At 41.9% G+C, this 19054-nt stretch overlaps 1 protein-coding gene across 2 annotated transcripts in view; it reads right to left on the minus strand.

The window, feature by feature from the left end:
- TCP11 (t-complex 11) overlaps positions 1-18073 on the minus strand; it is a 27956-nt gene extending 9883 nt beyond the window's left edge. The window contains exons 1-3 of one of the 2 annotated variants that reach the window (XM_024122032.2): positions 17936-18073; positions 14704-14800; positions 9668-9788 (exon numbers count right to left, since the gene is read on the minus strand). In XM_024122032.2, the coding sequence (XP_023977800.2) occupies positions 9668-9788; positions 14704-14800; positions 17936-18059 (342 nt within the window). In that variant the 5' untranslated portion in view covers positions 18060-18073. Of the gene's footprint in view, positions 1-9667; positions 9789-14703; positions 14830-17931 lie in introns of both variants that reach the window. The other variant, XM_055079728.1, reaches the window with a different exon arrangement.
- Between the last annotated feature and the right edge of the window lie 981 nt (positions 18074-19054).

The raw sequence follows: 19054 nt of genomic DNA on the forward strand, positions 1-19054 counted from the left end.
TGTAAAATGGATGACTAATAAGAACGTGCTGTATAAAAAATAAATTAAAAAAAAAACTTGAAGTATAAAATTAAAAAAAAAAAGTCCCTTGAAATAGACTATTAACCCGAAAAATATAAGTTCCCTGTGGACAGAGACTCTCTTATTCATCTCTATGCCTCTGTAACATCTAGACATTGGTGGTGGTGAGGGATAGGGTTGTTTAATTTAATGGAATACTGTGTTGTCACAGCAAGATCCCAACTGTTTAGCTTCATCTTAAACAAATAAAAGTTGCTCCATACTATCCATTTAAATGACAAACTATGCCAGTTATCCACTTGGAGCCTCTCAGTTCCAAATCTACCCATCAGTGCCTACTCTGAGAAAATGGTGCTGGGCCATTTAAATATTTTTCCTTTGCTGGCTGGCACAATGTTAAGTTCTGACAGTAGAGGGTGCTAAAGAGACAATGCAAGAGGAAGACGTCTTCCTTCCTGGCTCTGGTGTGCTCCTCCCAGCAAGCTCCTGCAGCGCAGCAGCTTCTCTTTGTTCGAATTACTATGTGGTTTCTTTTGCCTGATTGGACCCTGACTGATAACAAAATCTGTACCATGAGTGAGGTTTGAACTCAAATGACCACATGTCCATTGGATTTGATGAGCAGAAAGTAGCAAGTACCTTAGGTGCCTTAGCAAAACATGCAAACTAGAGGATGGCAGATAATCCCTACAAGAATTGGGCAGCTGGTGACCTCAGTGCAGTTGCTAGAGTTTCAGTGGTCTGAGCTTGTCAAGCTTTCCACTCCAAGATGAAAAGTAAGTTGCTGTACCTCAAACCACCCATCATGAAAAAAGGCACAACACTTGTAGGACTTTGTGGATGTGGTAGGCAACATACACCACATTTGAGATTGCTACTGTGACACTCATTTAGAGACACTCACAAGGTTGCCAATTTCAAGTGGAACCAAGTAAGACTAGGCTCTGCAGCAAGTTCAGGCTGCTATACAAGTCACTCTACCATTTAGGCCTGATCCAGCAAACTCAATGATACTTGAAGTGTCCATGTCAAGTAAGGATGCTGTACAGAGCCCTGGCAAACACCAACAGGAACATCACAGCACAGACTTCTAGGATTTGGGAGCAAATCTATGCCCTCTTCTGCAGATAACTATTTGCCTTTTGAGAAGCAGTTTCTGGCTTGTGCCTGACCCTTGGCAGAAAGTAAACACCACACCACAGGACACTGGGTGACCATGTGGCTTGAGATTCCCACCAGGAATTCGGTGTTGTCTGACCTACCTAGCCACAACACTGGACATGCACCACAGCAATCTATCATCAGATGAAAATGGCCCATAAGAGACCAAGCATATCCAGGTACAAGGACAGACATACAGACCAGATTAGAATAGAGAGCCCAGAAATAAAACCTGGACATATGGTCAAATGATTTTTGAGAACAACACCAAGACCATTCAATGGGGAAAGGACAGTCTTTTCAACAAATGGTACTGGGGAAACTGGATCTCCACATGCAAAAGAATGAAGTTGAACCTTACCTACACCAAATAAAAAATTAACTCAAAATGGGTGGAAGACCTAAACATAACAGCTAAAATTCTGAAATTCTCAGAAGAAAATAGGAGTAAATCTTCATAATCTTGGATTTCATAAGATATGACACCAAAAGCAGAAGCAACCATAGACTAGATAAATGGGGCTTCATTAAAATTAAAACTTTGGTGCATCAAGGTACACTATCAAGAAAGTGAAAAAACTACCCACAGAATGGAAGACAACATCTGCAAATCATTTATCAGACAAGGGTCAACTATCCAGAATGTTTAAGGAACTCTTACAACTCAACAACAAAAAGACCACTCAATTTTAAAATGGGCAAAGGATTTGAGTAAATATTTCTCCAAAGATGACGCAGAAGAGGGCATCAAGCACATGAAGATGCTCAACATCATTAGCCACTAGGGAAATGCAAATCAAAACCACATTAAGATTCCACTTCATACAGGCTGTGCCATGGGAAGATGTCTATAATTTTTTTTAAAAAAGGAAAATAAATGTTGATAAATAAGTGATAATGTGGAGAAACTGTAATACTCATACATTTCCGGTGGGAATGTAAAATGCTAAGTCACTGTGGAAAACAGTTTAGTGATTTCTCAATAAATTAAATATAGAATTATCACATGACTCAGCAATTCCACTCCAGGGTATATATTCCAAAGACTGGAAAAGAGATGTTCAAACAAAGACTTGTACACAAATGTTCATAGCAGCACTACTCCCAATAGCAAAAATGTGAAAACACAAATGTCCATCAACAGATGAATGGGGACTTCCCTGGTGGTCCAGTGGCTAAGACTCCATGCTCCCAATGCAGGGGGCCTGGGTTCAATCCCTGGTCAGGAAACTAGATCCCACATGCTGCAACTAAGAGTCCACATGCCACAACTAAAAAAAGATCCCGAAGAGAATAGAAAGCCCAGAGGTAAACCCATGCACATATGATCACCTCATCTTTGACAAAGGAGGCAAGAATATACAATGGAGAAAAAACAGCCTCTTCAGTAAGTGGTGCTGGGAAAAATTGATAGAGACATGCAAAAGAATGAAATTAGAACACACCCTAACAGCAAACACAAAAATAAACTCAAAATGGATTAAAGACCTAAATGTAAGGCCAGACACTATAAAACTCTTAGAGGAAAGCATAGGCAGAACACTCTATGACATAAAACACAGCAAGATCCTTTTTGACCCACCACCTAGAATAAGGGAAATAAAAACAAAAATAAACAAACTTAAAAGCTTTTGCACAGCAAAGGAAACCATAAACAAGACAAAAAGACACCCCTCAGAATGGGAGAAAATATTTGCAAACGAAGCAACTGATAAAGGATTAATCTCCAAAATATATAAGCAGCTCATGCAGCTCAATATCACAAAAACAAACAACCCAATCCAAAAATGGGCAGAAAACCTAAACAGACATTTCTCCAAAGAAGACATACAGATGTCCAACAAATGCATGAAAAAATGCTCAACATCACTAATCATTAGAGAAATGCAAATCAAAACCACAATGAGGTATCACCTCACACCGGTCAGAACGGCCATCATCAAAAAATCTACAAACAATAAATGCTGGAGAGAGTGTGGAGAAAAGGGAACCCTCCTGCCCTGTTGGTGGGAATGTAAATTCATAGAGCCACTGTAGAGAACAGTATGGAGGTTCCTTGAAAAACTAAAGATAGAACTACCATATGACCCAGCAATCCCGCTACTGGGCATATACCCTGAGAAAACCATAATTCAAAAAGACACATGCACCCCAATGTTCATTGTAGCACTATTTATAAAAGCCAGGTCATGGAAGCAACCTAAATGCCCACCGACAGACGAATGGATAAAGAAGATGTGGTACATATATATATATAATGGAATATTACTCAGCCATAAAAAGGAAGAAATTGGGTCATTTGTAGAGACGTGGATGGATCTAGAGACTGTTATACAGAGTGAAGTAAGTCAGAAAGAGAAAAACAAATATCGTATATTAACGCATATATGTGGAAACTAGAAAAATGGTACAGATGAACTGGTTTGCAGGGCAGAAATAGAGACACAGATGTAGAGAACAAACGTATGGACACCAAGGGGGGAAAGCGGCGGGGGGCGGTGGTGGTGAGATGAATTGGGCGATTGGGATTGACATATGTACACTAATATGTATAAAATAGATAACTAATAAGAATCTGCTGTATAAAAAATAAAATAAAATTCAAAAAATAAATAAAAGGAAAGTGGATCAAAAAAAAAAATCTAGAAACAATAAATGCTGGAGAGGGCTTCCCTGGTGGTGCAGTGATTGAGAGTCCGCCTGCCGATGCAGTGGACACGGGTTCGTGCCCTGGTCCGGGAGGATCCCACATGCCGTGGAGCGGCTAGGCCCGTGAGCCATGGCCGATGGGCCTGCGCATCCAGAGCCTGTGCTCTGCAATGGGAGAGGCCACAGCAGTGACAGGTCCGCGTACCGCAAAAAAAAAAAAAAAAAAAATCCTGGAGAGGGTGTGGAGAAAAGGAAAAGGGAACCCTCCTGCACTGTTGGTGGGAATGTAAATTGATACAGCCACTATGGAGAACAGTATGGAGGTTCCTTGTAAAACTAAAAATAGAACTACCATATGACCCAGCAATCCCACTACTGGGTATATACACTGAGAAAACCATAATTCAAAAAGATACATGCACCACAATGTACACTGCAGCTGTATTTACAATAGCCAGGACATGGAAGCAACCTAAATGTCCATCAACAGATGAATGGATAAAGAAGATGTGGCACATATATACAATGGAATATTACTCAACCATAAAAAGGAACAAAAGTGAGTTATTTGTAGTGAGATGGATGGACCTAGAATCTGTCATACAGAGTGAAATAAGTCAGAAAGAGAAAAACAAATACCGTATGCTAACACATACATATGGAATTTTTTAAAAGCAGCACTGATGAACCTAGTGGCAGGGCAGGAATAAAGACAAAGACGTAGAGAATGGATTTGAGGGCATGTGGTGGAAGGGGAAGCTGGGATTAAGTGAGAGAGTAGCACTGACATATATACACTACCAAATGTAAAATAGATAGCTAGTGGGAAGCTGCTGCATGGCACAGGGAGATCAGCTCGGTACTTTGTGACCACCTAGAGGGATGGGATAGGGAGGGTGGGAGGGAGGCTCAAGAGGGAGGGGATGTGGGGATATATGTATACATATAGCTGATTCACTTTGTTATACAGCAGAAACTAACACAACCTTGCAAAGCATTTATACTCCAATAAAGATGTGAAAAAAAAAAAAATCCCACATGCTGCAACTGAAGGTGCTGCACACTGCAACTAAGACGTGACGTGGCCAAAAACAAAACAAAACAAAACAACAAATGAATGGATAAACAAAATGTGGTATATCCATACAATGGAATATTTTCAGCCATAAAAAGGGATGAAGTTCTGATCCACACTGCAATGTGGATGAACCTTGAAAACATGCTAAGTAAAATCTGCCATAGGTAAAAGGACAAATGTTGTATGATTCCACTTATATGAGGAATCTAGAGTAGTCAAATTCCTAGAGACAGAAGGTAAAATAGAGGTTACCAGGCACTGGGGGAAAAGGGGTCTGAAGAGGTACTGTTTAATGGGTAGAGTTTCTGTTTGGGAAGATGAAACGTTCTGGAAATGGATAGTGGTGATGACTGCACAACAGTGTGAATGTACTTAATGCCACTGAATTGTAACACTTAACATTATTAAAATGGCAAAAATTTTGTTTACCATAATAAAAAAAATCCTAAAAAGCACAAACAACTAAGTTGGTAATGTGGCACCATTCCCCAGGGAGGATCAGCCAGCCACCTGGTAACAGATGATTTGTTTGGATCTCTTCCTTCGTGGAGGGGGCGGAGATTCACCCTCAATGGAACAGACGCATTCTGAATATGCAGCTGTCTTCCCTGTCTGCACTACTTCTGTTAGCACCAACATCCATATACTCACAAAATTTCACAGAATGCCTTATCCTCTGTCCTGGGTCCTGGTATGCCCCCACAGCATTGCATCTAATCAAGGAACTCATTTTACAGCCAAGAAAGTACAGCAACGGGTTCATACCCACATACCCCTCATGGAGAGACGACTGGTCTTAACTGAAAAGTGGAATGGCTTATTGAAGACTCAGTTACAGCATTAGTTGAGAGATAATATCCTGAAAGGAAGAGGTTCTGTCTTATAAGATGCAATATATACTTTGAATCAAAACCATTATGCAGTGCTATTCCCTAAAGCCAGAATACATGGTCCCAGGAATCAAGGGGTGGAAGTAGGACTGGTTCCTCTCACCATTATATCTAATAACCTACTTGCAGAATTTTTATTTCCCCTCCTGCCAACTTTGGGCTCTGCTGATTTGGGAGGAATGCTTACATTGGTTCCAATGAGTTAGAAGATGAGACTACCCCCCTGGTCATTTTGGGCTCCCTATACCACTGAACCAACAAGGTAAAAAAGGAGTTCCTCTATGGACTAGAGTAACTGACCCTGAGTACTAAGGAGAAACGGGGCTGCTGCTACACAATGGGAACAAGAAGGACTGTGTCTGGAACCCAGAAGATTCTAAGGTACCTCTTGATACTTCCATACCCAATAATATAGGTCAAGGGAAAACCACAACATACAAACAACAAAAGCAAAATGCCCAAGGACTCAGACTCTTTGGCACTGAAGGTTTGGGTCACTCCATCAGATAGATAAAGAACCCCAGCAGCTAAGGACAAGGGAAATATGGAATGACTAGTAAAATGAAGCCATAGATACCAACTACAGCCTCATGACCAATTACAGAAACAAAGACCATACATTTTCTCTTTGCTTGTTATAAGCATGGCTTTAGTTGGATATGCTAACCATTTTCTTCTCTCTCCTTCCCATTATTTTTTTTAATTTTTATTTTATATTGGAGTATAGTTGATTTACAAGTTTTGTTAGTTTCAGGTGTACAGCAAAGTGATTCAGTTATACACATATCTTTTTCAGATTCTTTTCCCATTTAGGTTATTACAGAATAATTGAGTAGAGTTCTCTGTGCTATACAGTAGGTCCTTGATGATTATTTGTTTTATATATAGTAGTGTGTATACATTGCTGCAAATGGTATTATTTCATTCTTTATTTATGGCTGAGTAATATTCCATTGTATATGTGTACAATATCTTCTTTATCCATTCATCTGTCTATGGACATTAAGGTTGCTTCCATGTCCTGGCTATTGTAAATAGTGCTGCAGTGAACATTTGGGGTGCACGTATCTTTTGAATTATGGTTTTCTCTGGATATATGCCCAGGAGTGGGATTGCAGAATCATATGATAGCTCCATTTTTAGTTTTTTAAGGAACCTCCATTATTATTTTATAGACAGGTTGTTGGAAGTTAAATTTTACAGTTTAGACTGTAGGTAATAAAATATTCAGTGAGACTATGACTGAATATGAGGTATATCATAGACAGCAACGGTTATAACTGTTGGGAATGTGAGTTTCCTCAATTGGGGAAAAGGATAAGAACTTGTAAGACATATAGCTATGTCTTTTGTCTTTTCTTTTTCTTGTTTTCAGCCGTGCTGCACGGCTTGTGGGATCTTAGTTCCCTGACCAGGAACTGAACCTGGGCCCACGGCAGTGAAAGCACAGAGTCCTAACTACTGGACAGCCAGGGAATTTCCTGGATAGCTATGTCTTAGTCGGTAAAAATAGAATTGTTTTCAGGAATCTGAGTGTGTGTAGAAGGGTACATATGGAAGCTGAGTAGCCAAAGGAATGGAATGCAAGATTTATCAATTTACTGCCTCTCAAATCCTCTCCAAATCCATCCTTTTCTTCTCTGAGAAAATGGAGTAAGTCCTTTAAATATTTTTCCTTTACCAGATGGCACAATTTTAAGCTTCATCTGTAGATGGCACTTTTTTGGGGGGGGCGGGGTATAGTTGATTTACAATGTGTGTTAGTTTCTGGTATACAGCAAAGTGATTCAGATTATATCTGTATAGATATATATAATGAAATTGTTTTTCATATTCTTCTTCATTATGGTTTATTACAGGATATTGAATATAGTTCTCTGTGCTATACAGTAGGACCTGCTGTTTATCTATTTTACACACAGAAGTTTATATCTGCTAATCCCAAACTCCTAATTTATCCCTGCCCTCACCCTTTCCCCTTTGGTAATCATAAGTTCGTTTTCTCTGCGAGTCTGTTTGGCAAATAAGTCCATTTGTATCATACTTTAGAATACACATATAAATGAGATCACCTGATATTTGTCATTCTCTGTCTGACTTACTTCACTTAGTATGATAATTAGTATGACAGTATGATCATTAGTATGATAATTAGTCTGATAATTTCTAGGTCCATGCATGTTGCTGCAAATGGCATTATTTCATTCCTTTTTATGGCTGAGCCAATATTCTACTGTGTATATGGACCCCATCTTCTTTATCCATTCATCTGTCCATGGACATTTAGGTTGTTTTCATGTCTTGGCTACTGTAAATAGTGCTGCTATGAATATTGGGGTGCATGTGAGATGGTTATTAATTGGTTTTCTGTTATCATAAGCAAGTTAACCATAAACTTTGAGACTTAAAACAGTATATACATTTGTCATCTCACAGTTTCTGTGTGTCAAGAGTCCAGAAAGTTTAACCAGATCCTCTGTTCAGGATCTCACAAGGTTGCAGTCAAGGTGTTGGCTGGGCTGTGTTCTCATTTGGAAACCTGACTGGGGAAGAATGTTTCCAAGCTCATTCAAATTGTTGACAGAATTCACTTCCTTACAGCTATATACTTGAAGGCCCCAGCTTCTTACTGGCTGTTTGTTGTATGCTGCCCTCAGGTCCTAGAGGCCACCTGCATTTCCTTGCCATGTGGCCCTCTCCATATGCAGTTCACAACATACCTGTTTGCTTTTTCTTTTTTTTTTAAAACTATTTTTTTAACTTATTTATTTATTTATTTTTGGCTGTGTTGGGTCTTCATTGCTGCACGCGGGCTTTCTCTAGTTGTGGCGAGTGGGGGCTACTCTTCATTGCGGTGAGCAGGCTTCTCATTGCGGTGGCTTCTCTTGTTGCGGAGCACAGGCTCTAGGCGTGCAGGCTTCAGTAGTTGTGGCTTGCAGGCTCTAGAGTGCAGGCTCAGCAGTTGTGGCACATGGGCTTAGTTGCTCTGCGGCATGTGGGATCTTCCCAGACCAGGGTTCAAACTTGTGTCCCCTGCATTGGCAGGCAGATTCTTAACCACTGCGCCTCCAGGGAAGTCCCTACCTGTTTGCTTTCTCAAGGCCAGCTGGAAAGTCTCTCTACCCAGCCTTCTAAGATAAAGTCTTACATAGTGAAATGTAATCCTGGGAGTAACATCCCATCACCTTTGCCATATTCTACTGATTAAAAGCAAGTTATAGATCTCATCCACACTCAAGGAGAGAGGATTAAACAAGGGCATGGATCACTGGGGGTCACCTTAGGGTATATCCACCACATACTAGAAAGACATTGCAAAAGGCAAGAGCTTTTCTTCCTGGTTCTGGAATGCTCACATGGCAGCCTCCTATAGTACATGTGGCTCTGCAGGCAGCTGGCTCCTGTAGCTGAGAGGCTTCTCTAGTGCTAGACTCTGCAGAGAAAGTGGCTGCTTCTCCAGGGCCAGGCTCCTGCAGCACAGGCAACTGCTCTGGCAACCAGCTCCTGCAGTACACGGCGGTCAGCAGTACACATAGGCCAGCAACCTCCCCTGGCACAGACATGCCCTCAAATGAGTAACTGGGTCCTTGGGTTTTCCCCATCCCCCAGGGATGAGAAAGGATTCTCCTTATGTCTGATATTCCAGTAGAGTTTTCTTTGCTTCTTACTAGCCCAAAGCCTTCATTTCTCCAATTCCCTGTTATAATAATTTTTATATTAAAACTTCTTTGTTGAAATTACTGTGTGATTTCTGTCTATTGATTAGACTCTGACTGATTCATGGACCATGTTCAGTTAGGATTTGCTAGCCACTGAGCGGGGGCTGTCTAGGAACTTTACATCTACAAATGAAAGGTTCGTCACTCACCTCTTTAATTTCTTTTAGGAGTTCAAGAGCACAGCTGAAGTCTGGAGGAGTAGCTAATAATTGCTCTTCCAGATGATCCCAAAAGGCATTGTGCACTGTCTCCTTGACCCTGCCTTCCAGACTGTAAGAAGGTTAAATGAACAAATTACTTTCTCTACTCAAAAACTGCCAAAAGGTCATTATCTCCTAAGCCCCAAACAGTGTTTGATATGATAAAAGACCATTATACAGACAGGGAAAGGCCAGGAACTATGTTTGGATGGTAGCAGAGCTGAATAAGCTGGGGTTAAACTTGGACGTCAAGGGCACCAGCACAACCTCTCAGAAGGGCTCCTTGTGGTTCCAGCACAGCCCACCCTCTGCAGTAGGAAGAACCCTGAATAGAGATCAGGCTGAACTTTAGCACTGATTTTGCATTTAGCTTAGAAAAGATGTGACTTAGTTTCCCTTTATGTACACATATAGCAATGAACTAAATGATCTTTCACTTTCTTATAGACCTAAAATCTAGGAAAGGATTTTCCTTCTTTGATGACACCTGAATATCTATAGATACTTCCAAATCAGCAGGTCTAAAACTGAATGCACTATCTTCCCCTTCCAAACCTGTTCCTCCTGTATTCCCAATTTCAATGGCACTACCATGCAGCCAGTCATGGAAGCCAGAAATATCCATCTTTCTGTCCCCCCCACCAAAAAAAAGGAACTTCCCTGGTGGCACAGTGGGTAAGAATCTGCCTGCCAATGCAGCAGACATGGGTTCGATCTCTAGTCCAGGAAGATCCCACATGAGCACAGAGCAACTAAGCCCATGTGCCACAACTACTGAGCCTGTGCTCTAAAGCCTGTGAGCTACAACTACTGAGCCCGCGTACTGCAACTACTGAAGCCCGCGCGCCTAGAGCCCATGCTCCGCAAGAAGAGAAGCCACTGCACTGAGAAGCCCACGCACTGCAACAAAGAGTAGCCCCCAATCGCCAACTAGAGAAAGCCAACACACAGCAACGAAGACCCAATGCAGCCAAAAATAAACAAATAATTTTTAAAAACGTTTTAAAAAAACCAAAACAAACTAACAAACAAAAACCAGAAGCAAAGGGAATTCAATTAGAAAGGATAGTCTTTTCAACAAATGGTGCTGGAACAACTGGACATCCACATGCAAAAAAATGAATCTAGATACAGATCTTACACCTTCCACAAATAGATCATAGACCTAAATGTAAAACATAAAACTCTAAAACTTCTAGAAGATAACAGGAGAAATCTAGGTGACCTTGGGTTTGGCAATGACCTTTTAGATACAACACCAAAAGAAAGATCCATGAAAGAAAAAATTGGTAAGTTGGGCTTCATTAAAATTAAGAACTGCTCTGTGAGAGACAAGAGAATTGAAAAGGCAAGCTCCAATCTTCACAAAGCACATATCTGATAAAGAACTAGTATCCAAAATATACAAAGAACTCTTTAAATTCAACAATAAAACAACCCAATTTTAAAACAGGGAAAGGTCTGAACTGACACCTCACCAAAGTATTGATACAGATGGCATATAAGCATATGAAAAGATGCTCAACCTCACATCTCATTAGGGAATTGTAAATTAAAGTAACAATGAGATACCACTACACACCTATTAGAATAGCCAAAATCCAAAACACTGACAATACCAAATGCTGACAAGGACAGGGAGCAACAGGAACTCTCATTCATTGCTGGTAGGAATGCAAAGTGTAAGACCGTCACTCTGGAAGATGGTTCCACAGTTTCTAACAAAATTAAACATACTCTTTCCATACAATCCAACAATAGTGCTCCCTGGTATTTACTCAAATGAGTTGAAAGCTTATGTCCACACAAAAACCTGCACATGGACATTTATAGCAGCTTTATTCATAATTGCCAAAACTTGGAAGCAACCAAGAGGTCAACACTAAAAAGAAATGCACTATCCAGCCCCCAAAAGACATGGAGGAACCTTAAATGCATATTGCTAATTGAAAGAATCCAATCTGAAAAGGCTACATACTATATGATTCCAACGATAAGAAATTCAGAAAAACCTATGGAGACTGTAAAAAGCTCAGTGGTTGCCAAGGGTCTCAGAGTGAGGGAGAGAAGGACGAATAGGTCGAACACAGGAGATGTTTAGGGCAGTGAAATTACTCTGTATGATACAGAAATGGTGAATACATGTCATTATACATTTTTCAAAACCCATAGAATATACAACACGAAAAGTGAACACCAGTGTAAACTTGAGTTAACAATAATGTATTAATACTGTATCATCAATTGTAACAAATATACCACATTAATATAAAATATAAATAATAGAGGAAACTGTGTGCAGGAGAAAAGGGGGAATGTGAGAACTCTATTTTCCATCATTTTTCTGTAAAACTAAACTATGTTAAAAATTGTCTATTAATAATTTTAAAGGAATTAATTTTCCTCTGACCTTTATTTAAATGATTTCTCTGACCTATACAGTTAGACTAATAAGAAGAAAAAGAATCATTTGAAAATTCTGAGGCTGTACCTAGTCATTGCCAAATAGTGATTGGTTTTCTGGCATTAAACATCCCCCCTTAGTAATGCATGCTCCTTGTAAAACAAACAAACAAAAACAATACAAAGATGAATAAAACAAAAATCAAAATTCCTCTCCCAACACACCAATCTCAATCAGCAGAGGTAACCAACTATAATCCAATAGTCTATTGTGTACTGTAATTGTTCTTAAAGCTTTTCCCCTCACCCTATTTGTCCAATCCATCTTCCAAGTTCCATAAATTTTGCTTTTTAAATGTCTCTGGAATCCATCCCCTCCTACCATCATCTCTTACCTGGACTACTACATTAGGCCATTAACTGGTCCCTCTGTCTTCAGTCTTGTCCCTTTTTAATTTGTTCCCCACCAGTTCATTCTAAAATCAATGATTTTTCTAAGATGCAATTCTGATCATGAGATCATGCTCAAAGTCCTTTGGGGCTTCCCATCACCAGCAGTATAAATGGTTCATATGACCCTTCCCGATATTGCTCTACCTCCCTTTCAAATTTATCTCCTCCTACCTCATAATACCCTGTGCTCAATCACATCAAGATACTTGTTCAGTTCACACCATTGTGCCTCCAACATGATTCCTCTGCCAGGAGCATTCCTTCCCACCCAGACCACCCCTAAGACTCAAGTCATCATAGGCTAAATCTTCCTCCATAGGCAAATCTTCTCTGATCTTTAGGCAGCTGAGAACTTTCATTGAACTCTATTCACACAGCTCTGAGTGAACTTTCTGTTATTCATCTGTCTCTCTTACAAAAGCTTCTTGACAGCAAAGACAGTGTCTTATTTATTTATAGCCGTAGCTACCTCTATCCCCAGAACTCAACATTTTTCCTGCCACATAATAAGGACTCAACAAATGCCTGATGAATGAATGCCCAAACATGGGATTTCCCTTAGGAACCTACAATTGTAATTAACTTCATCCTATGAGCCCAAAGTAAAGCCACCTGCCAATAAGGAGTGACCTCAAACTCGATTTCAACCTTTTTCCTGATATAAATTTTGTATTACCTTACTTGAAAACCCAGCTCTGAATAGTACTATTTCCCCTGCTTCATTTCTCCCTCTCTCATTTCCTCTACTCTTTTTTCCTCCTCTCCTGCCAGCAACAGAAACATCTAAGCAGTGAGAGAGATGCTAGAAGATCTGGGTTTTGGTGAAAACCTGTTCCCAGAGAAGCTGTGCTTGAAATGGACATCTATTGGCAAGAGCAGATCAGACCAGGAAGACCAGGGCAGCAACTTGTGGCAGAGAACAGCACTTTAGTAACAGAGTCCCTGAAGCTGACAAATGACAAAAACATTTAAGGAAATTGACTTATCATAAGCTGCCATCACATATCTGTCTATTGGTGGGAAATCAGAATGGTTTTAAAATGTAAAATCTGACAATGAATTTACCCACTTAACTGCCAATGAACCAGCAAGTCATACTTACGGAATGGTTCTTATTTATTGCCATGTCAATATAACTAAGAAGAATGAAATATAAGGCTTGATGGGGGTGGGGGAGCATTCCTTATCAACAGGGTTCTGATCTTGATTCACAAATTAAGCTGATTTATGAAGTGGGGAATGGGGGTGCAAGTGAGGAGTTGAGGGGGCAGTTGAAAACACCACTATGAGAAAATTGATCTTTTTATCTGTGCCTGTTTAAATCTGTGATCACATAAGAGAGTAAGTGATAAGACAGGAGCCATGTGGTAGGCAACCAATACCAATAAAATGACCCCAAAGATCTAGATCCCTGGTATTCACACCCTGGTGTAATCCTGTACCCTGGAGTGTGGCCTGGATTTGTGGGTTCCTTTCTAGCAAACAAAATGTAGCAGAGGCCACGGATGTCACTCCTGAGGTTAGGTAACAAAAGGACCGTGGCTTCTGTCTTGGGCACCATCTCTCACCCACTTACTCTCTCGCTTTCTTACCCTGGGTGAGGGAAGGCAGCTGCTGTTATGTGAGCCGCCCTATGGAGAGGCCCAGGTGGCAAGGAACTGAGGGCCGCTCAGGCCAACATCAACAAACTGGTAGAGCACACAATGAAGCCATGCCCGTAATCCCTGACCCACAGAAACTGGGGGATAATGAACACTGTTTTAGCTGATGAGTTTTGGGGTAATTTGTCATGCAGCAATAGATAGCTACTACAGGCTAATTCCTCCGCATCTGTCAGAGAAGATCTGAAATCCACCCTAACTATTTTATTATTAAGTGGGGTCCCAAAGTGAACATCCCGATAATTGCTTGGGTTTATTCACTGGTTAAATAACATTTGCTTCTTGACCCACTGATACTAATAATTATAATTTATTACTCTTCTGTTTCAGTTGCTGAGACCTCTAATGGCTTAGATTCAAGCACTGATTGTGTTATTAAATAAAAATGCTTTGAGTCTGGTCAGAATCCATTAGTGCTAAATACCTATACCAGGATGAATAAAATGGGAAAATTAGAAGAGCCTGTACCTGCTTGGAGGCAAAACCTTCTCTTCCATGTGGAAATCATGATTCATCCTAATCTCCTTGCTCAGCATGGAAACATCATTAACTGTATCTATCAGACCTGTGACAGAAAGAACATATGAGGTACACCTGAAACTACTGTTCTATGTCACTTATACCTCAACTGAAAAAAAAGAACTTATGGGGGACACCAGTGAACTCAAAGAAGTCTGAATTTCTATTTTATTCAGATTCACTCCACTGAGCAGGCTCCAAATTGAGATCCATCCCAGTGACTTTACACATACTCATTCGACCATTCCAGTCAGTTATGTTTTCTGAACTCTAGGCCCCATGACAGAGCCTCTCAGTAATCCAGCATGGGGGTAAGGGAGGACAAAGAAGCTATCTTATAAAAAAACAGAAAGTGAAACTGATTAAAAACCTTTCTCTTAAGAAGTAAAATAATGAAGTGGCAAAGAAATAATTTGTGATTTGCAAAAATAATGTTTATCTAAGGATATTATGATTCCACTCTCCTCTTCCTGCCTCTGATGGAAGTTAAATTCTCCACACAGAGGGTACTGAATGGCATCAATCTCACTTGGCGTTCTAAAGTAGTTTCCAGAATTTAGGATTTCACAGACTAGTAAATTTCCAAAAAGATTTTGAGCAACTGACGACAGCTTGCCAACTTTTTGTTCTGTCAAGTATGGACAGTATGAAATAAGCAAATAAAAAATCCACTGTAGGTACTTCCCTGGTGGAGCAGTGCTTAAGACTCCGTGCTCCCAATGCAGGGGGCCCAGGTTCGATCCCTCGTCAGGGAACTAGATCCCACATGTATGTCACAACTAAAAGTTTGCATGCCACAACTGAGGAGCCAGTGAGCTGCAACTAAGGAGCCCGCAAGCCGCAACTAAGACCTGGTGCAACCAAGAAAAAAAAAAAATCCGGGCTTCCCTGGTGGCGCAGCGGTTGAGAGTCCGCCTGCTGATGCAGGGGACGCGGGTTCGTGCCCCGGTCCGGGAGGGTCCCGCGTGCCACGGAGTGGCTGGGCCCGTGGGCCATGGCAGCTGGGCCTGCGTGTCCGGAGCCTGTGCTCCGCAATGGGAGGGGCCACAACAGTGAGAGGCCTGCGTACCACAAAACAAAAAACAAAAAACAAACCCATAACAATTAACGCGTCCGGAGCCTGTGCTCCGCAGCGGGAGAGGCCGCGACAGTGAGAGGCCCGCGTACCGCAAAAAAGAAAAAAAAAAAAAATCCACTCTCCCACCACCAAAACCATTTCATAAAAGAAAAAGGATAAACTCCCAAAAAGCAGAAAGGGAATACAGTCAGAAAAAAGACTAGTCCTTAAAATTGAATCAATTTAGCTTTAGGAAAAACTCATTACAATATCTTTATTTCATTTCACACAGTATGCTAAAAATTTTGTCACAAACCAGCTCTAGCATTTGGGAACCACTATTCTAAGTTCTTAGTACAGACCTACCTGATAGCATTCTTACATAATTGGCGTACATGGTAGTTATTATTACTTGGTATAAAAGAGCTGCACACAATAAATCATATTTTCTCACTCTTTTTCAATGAAGCTTCATAACTTGTTCACAAAAAAGTATTTGGCTCCAAGATGTGGAGGGGATATAAATGAACTAAGATTGGCCATGAGCTGATAATTGTTGAAGTTGGGTGATGAGTAAATGGGGGTTCATTATTCCAATCTCTCTACTTTTGTATATGTTTAAGTTTTCCATAAGCAAAAAGGTTTAAAAATGTAAAAAGGAAAAATTGCAGAAAAGAGGTTTCATAGGAGAATGCCTTTGTTCTTAGAAGATACACGAAATATTTAGAGGTAAAGTCATGACTCTATAACTTCAAGAAAGAAAAAATACATATGTAAAATACAATAAGAGAAAAAAACAGTGTGGCAAATGTTAATGTGGGCATTCGTTTTTTTTACTGTTCAACAGATTTGAAATATATCAAAATTAAAAGTTAAGGGTAAAAGGTGATTGTAAAATTTACCAAAAAGCCACCAGCAGAGTTTCTGTTTCGGTAAATGTAAAGGTGAACTGAACCTCAGGTGGACGGGAAGTCCCCTTTATTTTTGCAGTCTCTCTGAAGTCTTCAGTTTTGGCCAAAATGGCAAAACACAGTCAAATATGCAAACAGACTTACTGCTAATTCAGTAATGCAAAATCAGAACTAAGAGAAAATCTTCAAAGGGAGATTTGAGTTGCTTGTAGCAGCTTATTGAAGGACTGAGGAAAATATTATACACAGAAACACTTCCCAACTACAACAAACCAAAGCTCATAGCCTGCTTTGACAAGATTGTTCTGTCCCTCAAAAGTACCATAGCACTACGCAACTCCTACAGCTGTGAAATTCAGGAACAAGGAGGGTTCAAAGGGAAATTAGAGGTAAAAAGTAACTAAAATAGATTTTTAAAATCCAGATCCCAAGGACAAAGACATTTTCAAGATAATTTGGTAACTTAACCAAGTCAACCTAATATATAACATTTCGAAATTATTAAAAAAGAGGAGTTTGGTTATTCAGGTTAGAGAGTTGTACAGCCCAAATCAGGATTCCAAAGCTCCCAATTTGCTGCTTTTCCTTAACCAGCAGCGACCCCGTGTGGCTAAAAGAGAAAGAAATGCGATTGAATTTAAAGAATTTATCTCAGGTTGTTGCACGTGGACAGGCCTTCAGATTGATGACTGCTGAAATTACCTTGTGATTATTATAAGAGAAATGCTGGATGAGTCCCTGTGAGATCAGACGTAAAGTGTGGAAGAGACTTTGTGCCCCAATAGGAACAAAAAAGAACATCTCCTATAGTATGAGCTAAAGAGTATGAGGCCAGAGCAGCATTACTAATGCAGTCAACGAAGCACCGAGAACACAATGCCTATCTGGGATCATTTCCGTTCTTTAAAATCTACCCCAGGTGTCTGCCACTTTCCACCTACAAATTCAAAATAAAAGAATACAAAGCTGACTCTGAACTGACTCAGCCTCACATCTTGTCAGATTCAAAAAATCGCTCTTGGGTCACTTCTTTCTCCAGGACCAAAAACTCTGAAGATCTTCTGGTCAACAGGGGGCCTGGGGCCTGAAAGTAGAGATTGGGGGCGGGGGGGATGAGGAAAAAGGCGGGTAGAGAAGTGCGGCGCCGCGGGCTCCTTCCCACCTGACCCACACTAAGCACCCCGAGGGCCGGGGCCGGAGGGGCTGGACCTACGGGAAGGGTGGTCCTTGGGGCTGCTCATGTCTTCCCGGGTCGGTCCTGAGGTTTCGGGCTTACAGGGGCCTCTCTCTGCATCGCCAGGGTCCTTCAGGGGCACGTTTTCCTCCACGTCCGTCATTTTGCTGATGGAATCTGGGTGGGGGAGAAATGGGGCGCTGTGGGCGGTGAGGAAGGGGGCTCTCCAACTACCGAAGGGGTCTGGGGCCCGGCCAATAGCGCCCGACCTGGACAAACTAAGAGGAGGGTGGACAGCTTCAGGGTCTCTCGGGGACCGACAGGGGCAGAGGAGCCTGGAGGAACGGGGCTGGGGAATCACAGAGAAGTGAGTGCTGGCTCCGCAACCAGGAAACTGAGGCCAGAGGGGCGGCCTGCTCGCCCGAAACGCCCGCCCCAGGCCCACCCGGGATCCAGCAGCAGGGGGAGCCCACGGCGCTCAAACTCCACGTCCCTCGCCTCCTCCACGACGACCCGCCACCACTGCGAAGTCCGGCGGGCTGCGGCGCACTTCTAGACTGGGGCCGTACCACCGCGGTTGGGCAGAGAGGGGCGGCGGCCGTGCGGGGCCGACCCACACGCACCCCCGCCGCCGCGCCACGGTGGGAGAGTCCGGGATTTGAACATAAACCGCCGCCCGTCTCCGGAGCAATGGGGAGGGGCACGTGCCGGCCGCCGCCAACTCCTCGGGTTGAAGCCGCCGACTAGTCCCTCGGTCCTCGAGGGCTCGAAGCCTCCACAGGCCTTTGGTTAATTGGTCCCCGGAGCCCTTCCCTGCCTGACATCTCCCGCCCCCCACGAAAAGGATCACCTGAAACTAATTAGGAAGGGAAGGAGCACTATGTTTTGTTTCTCTTCAGCCTGTTCATAAAACTTGAGAGAGAACCACACCCAGGCGGGTTGTTTCCTTAGCACATCCTGGGCCCATTGTGAGAGGAGGGCCCTTCTGCCATTCTCCAGGTCTGGAAGCTGAGAACCCGTGCCAGGTGCTTGTGGAGCAGGCACGGGGACTGGGAGGCAGTGTAGGCTCCTCCCACTGAATTCCTGGCCACGGGCTCATCTGTGGCTTGGGGGCTGATCCTGCCGCTCCAGGCCCCAGGTCACCAGCCTTTCTTGGTT

The sequence above is a fragment of the Physeter macrocephalus genome, chromosome 18 (genome assembly GCF_002837175.3).
Source record: "Physeter macrocephalus isolate SW-GA chromosome 18, ASM283717v5, whole genome shotgun sequence".
Lineage (NCBI taxonomy): Eukaryota > Metazoa > Chordata > Mammalia > Artiodactyla > Physeteridae > Physeter > Physeter macrocephalus.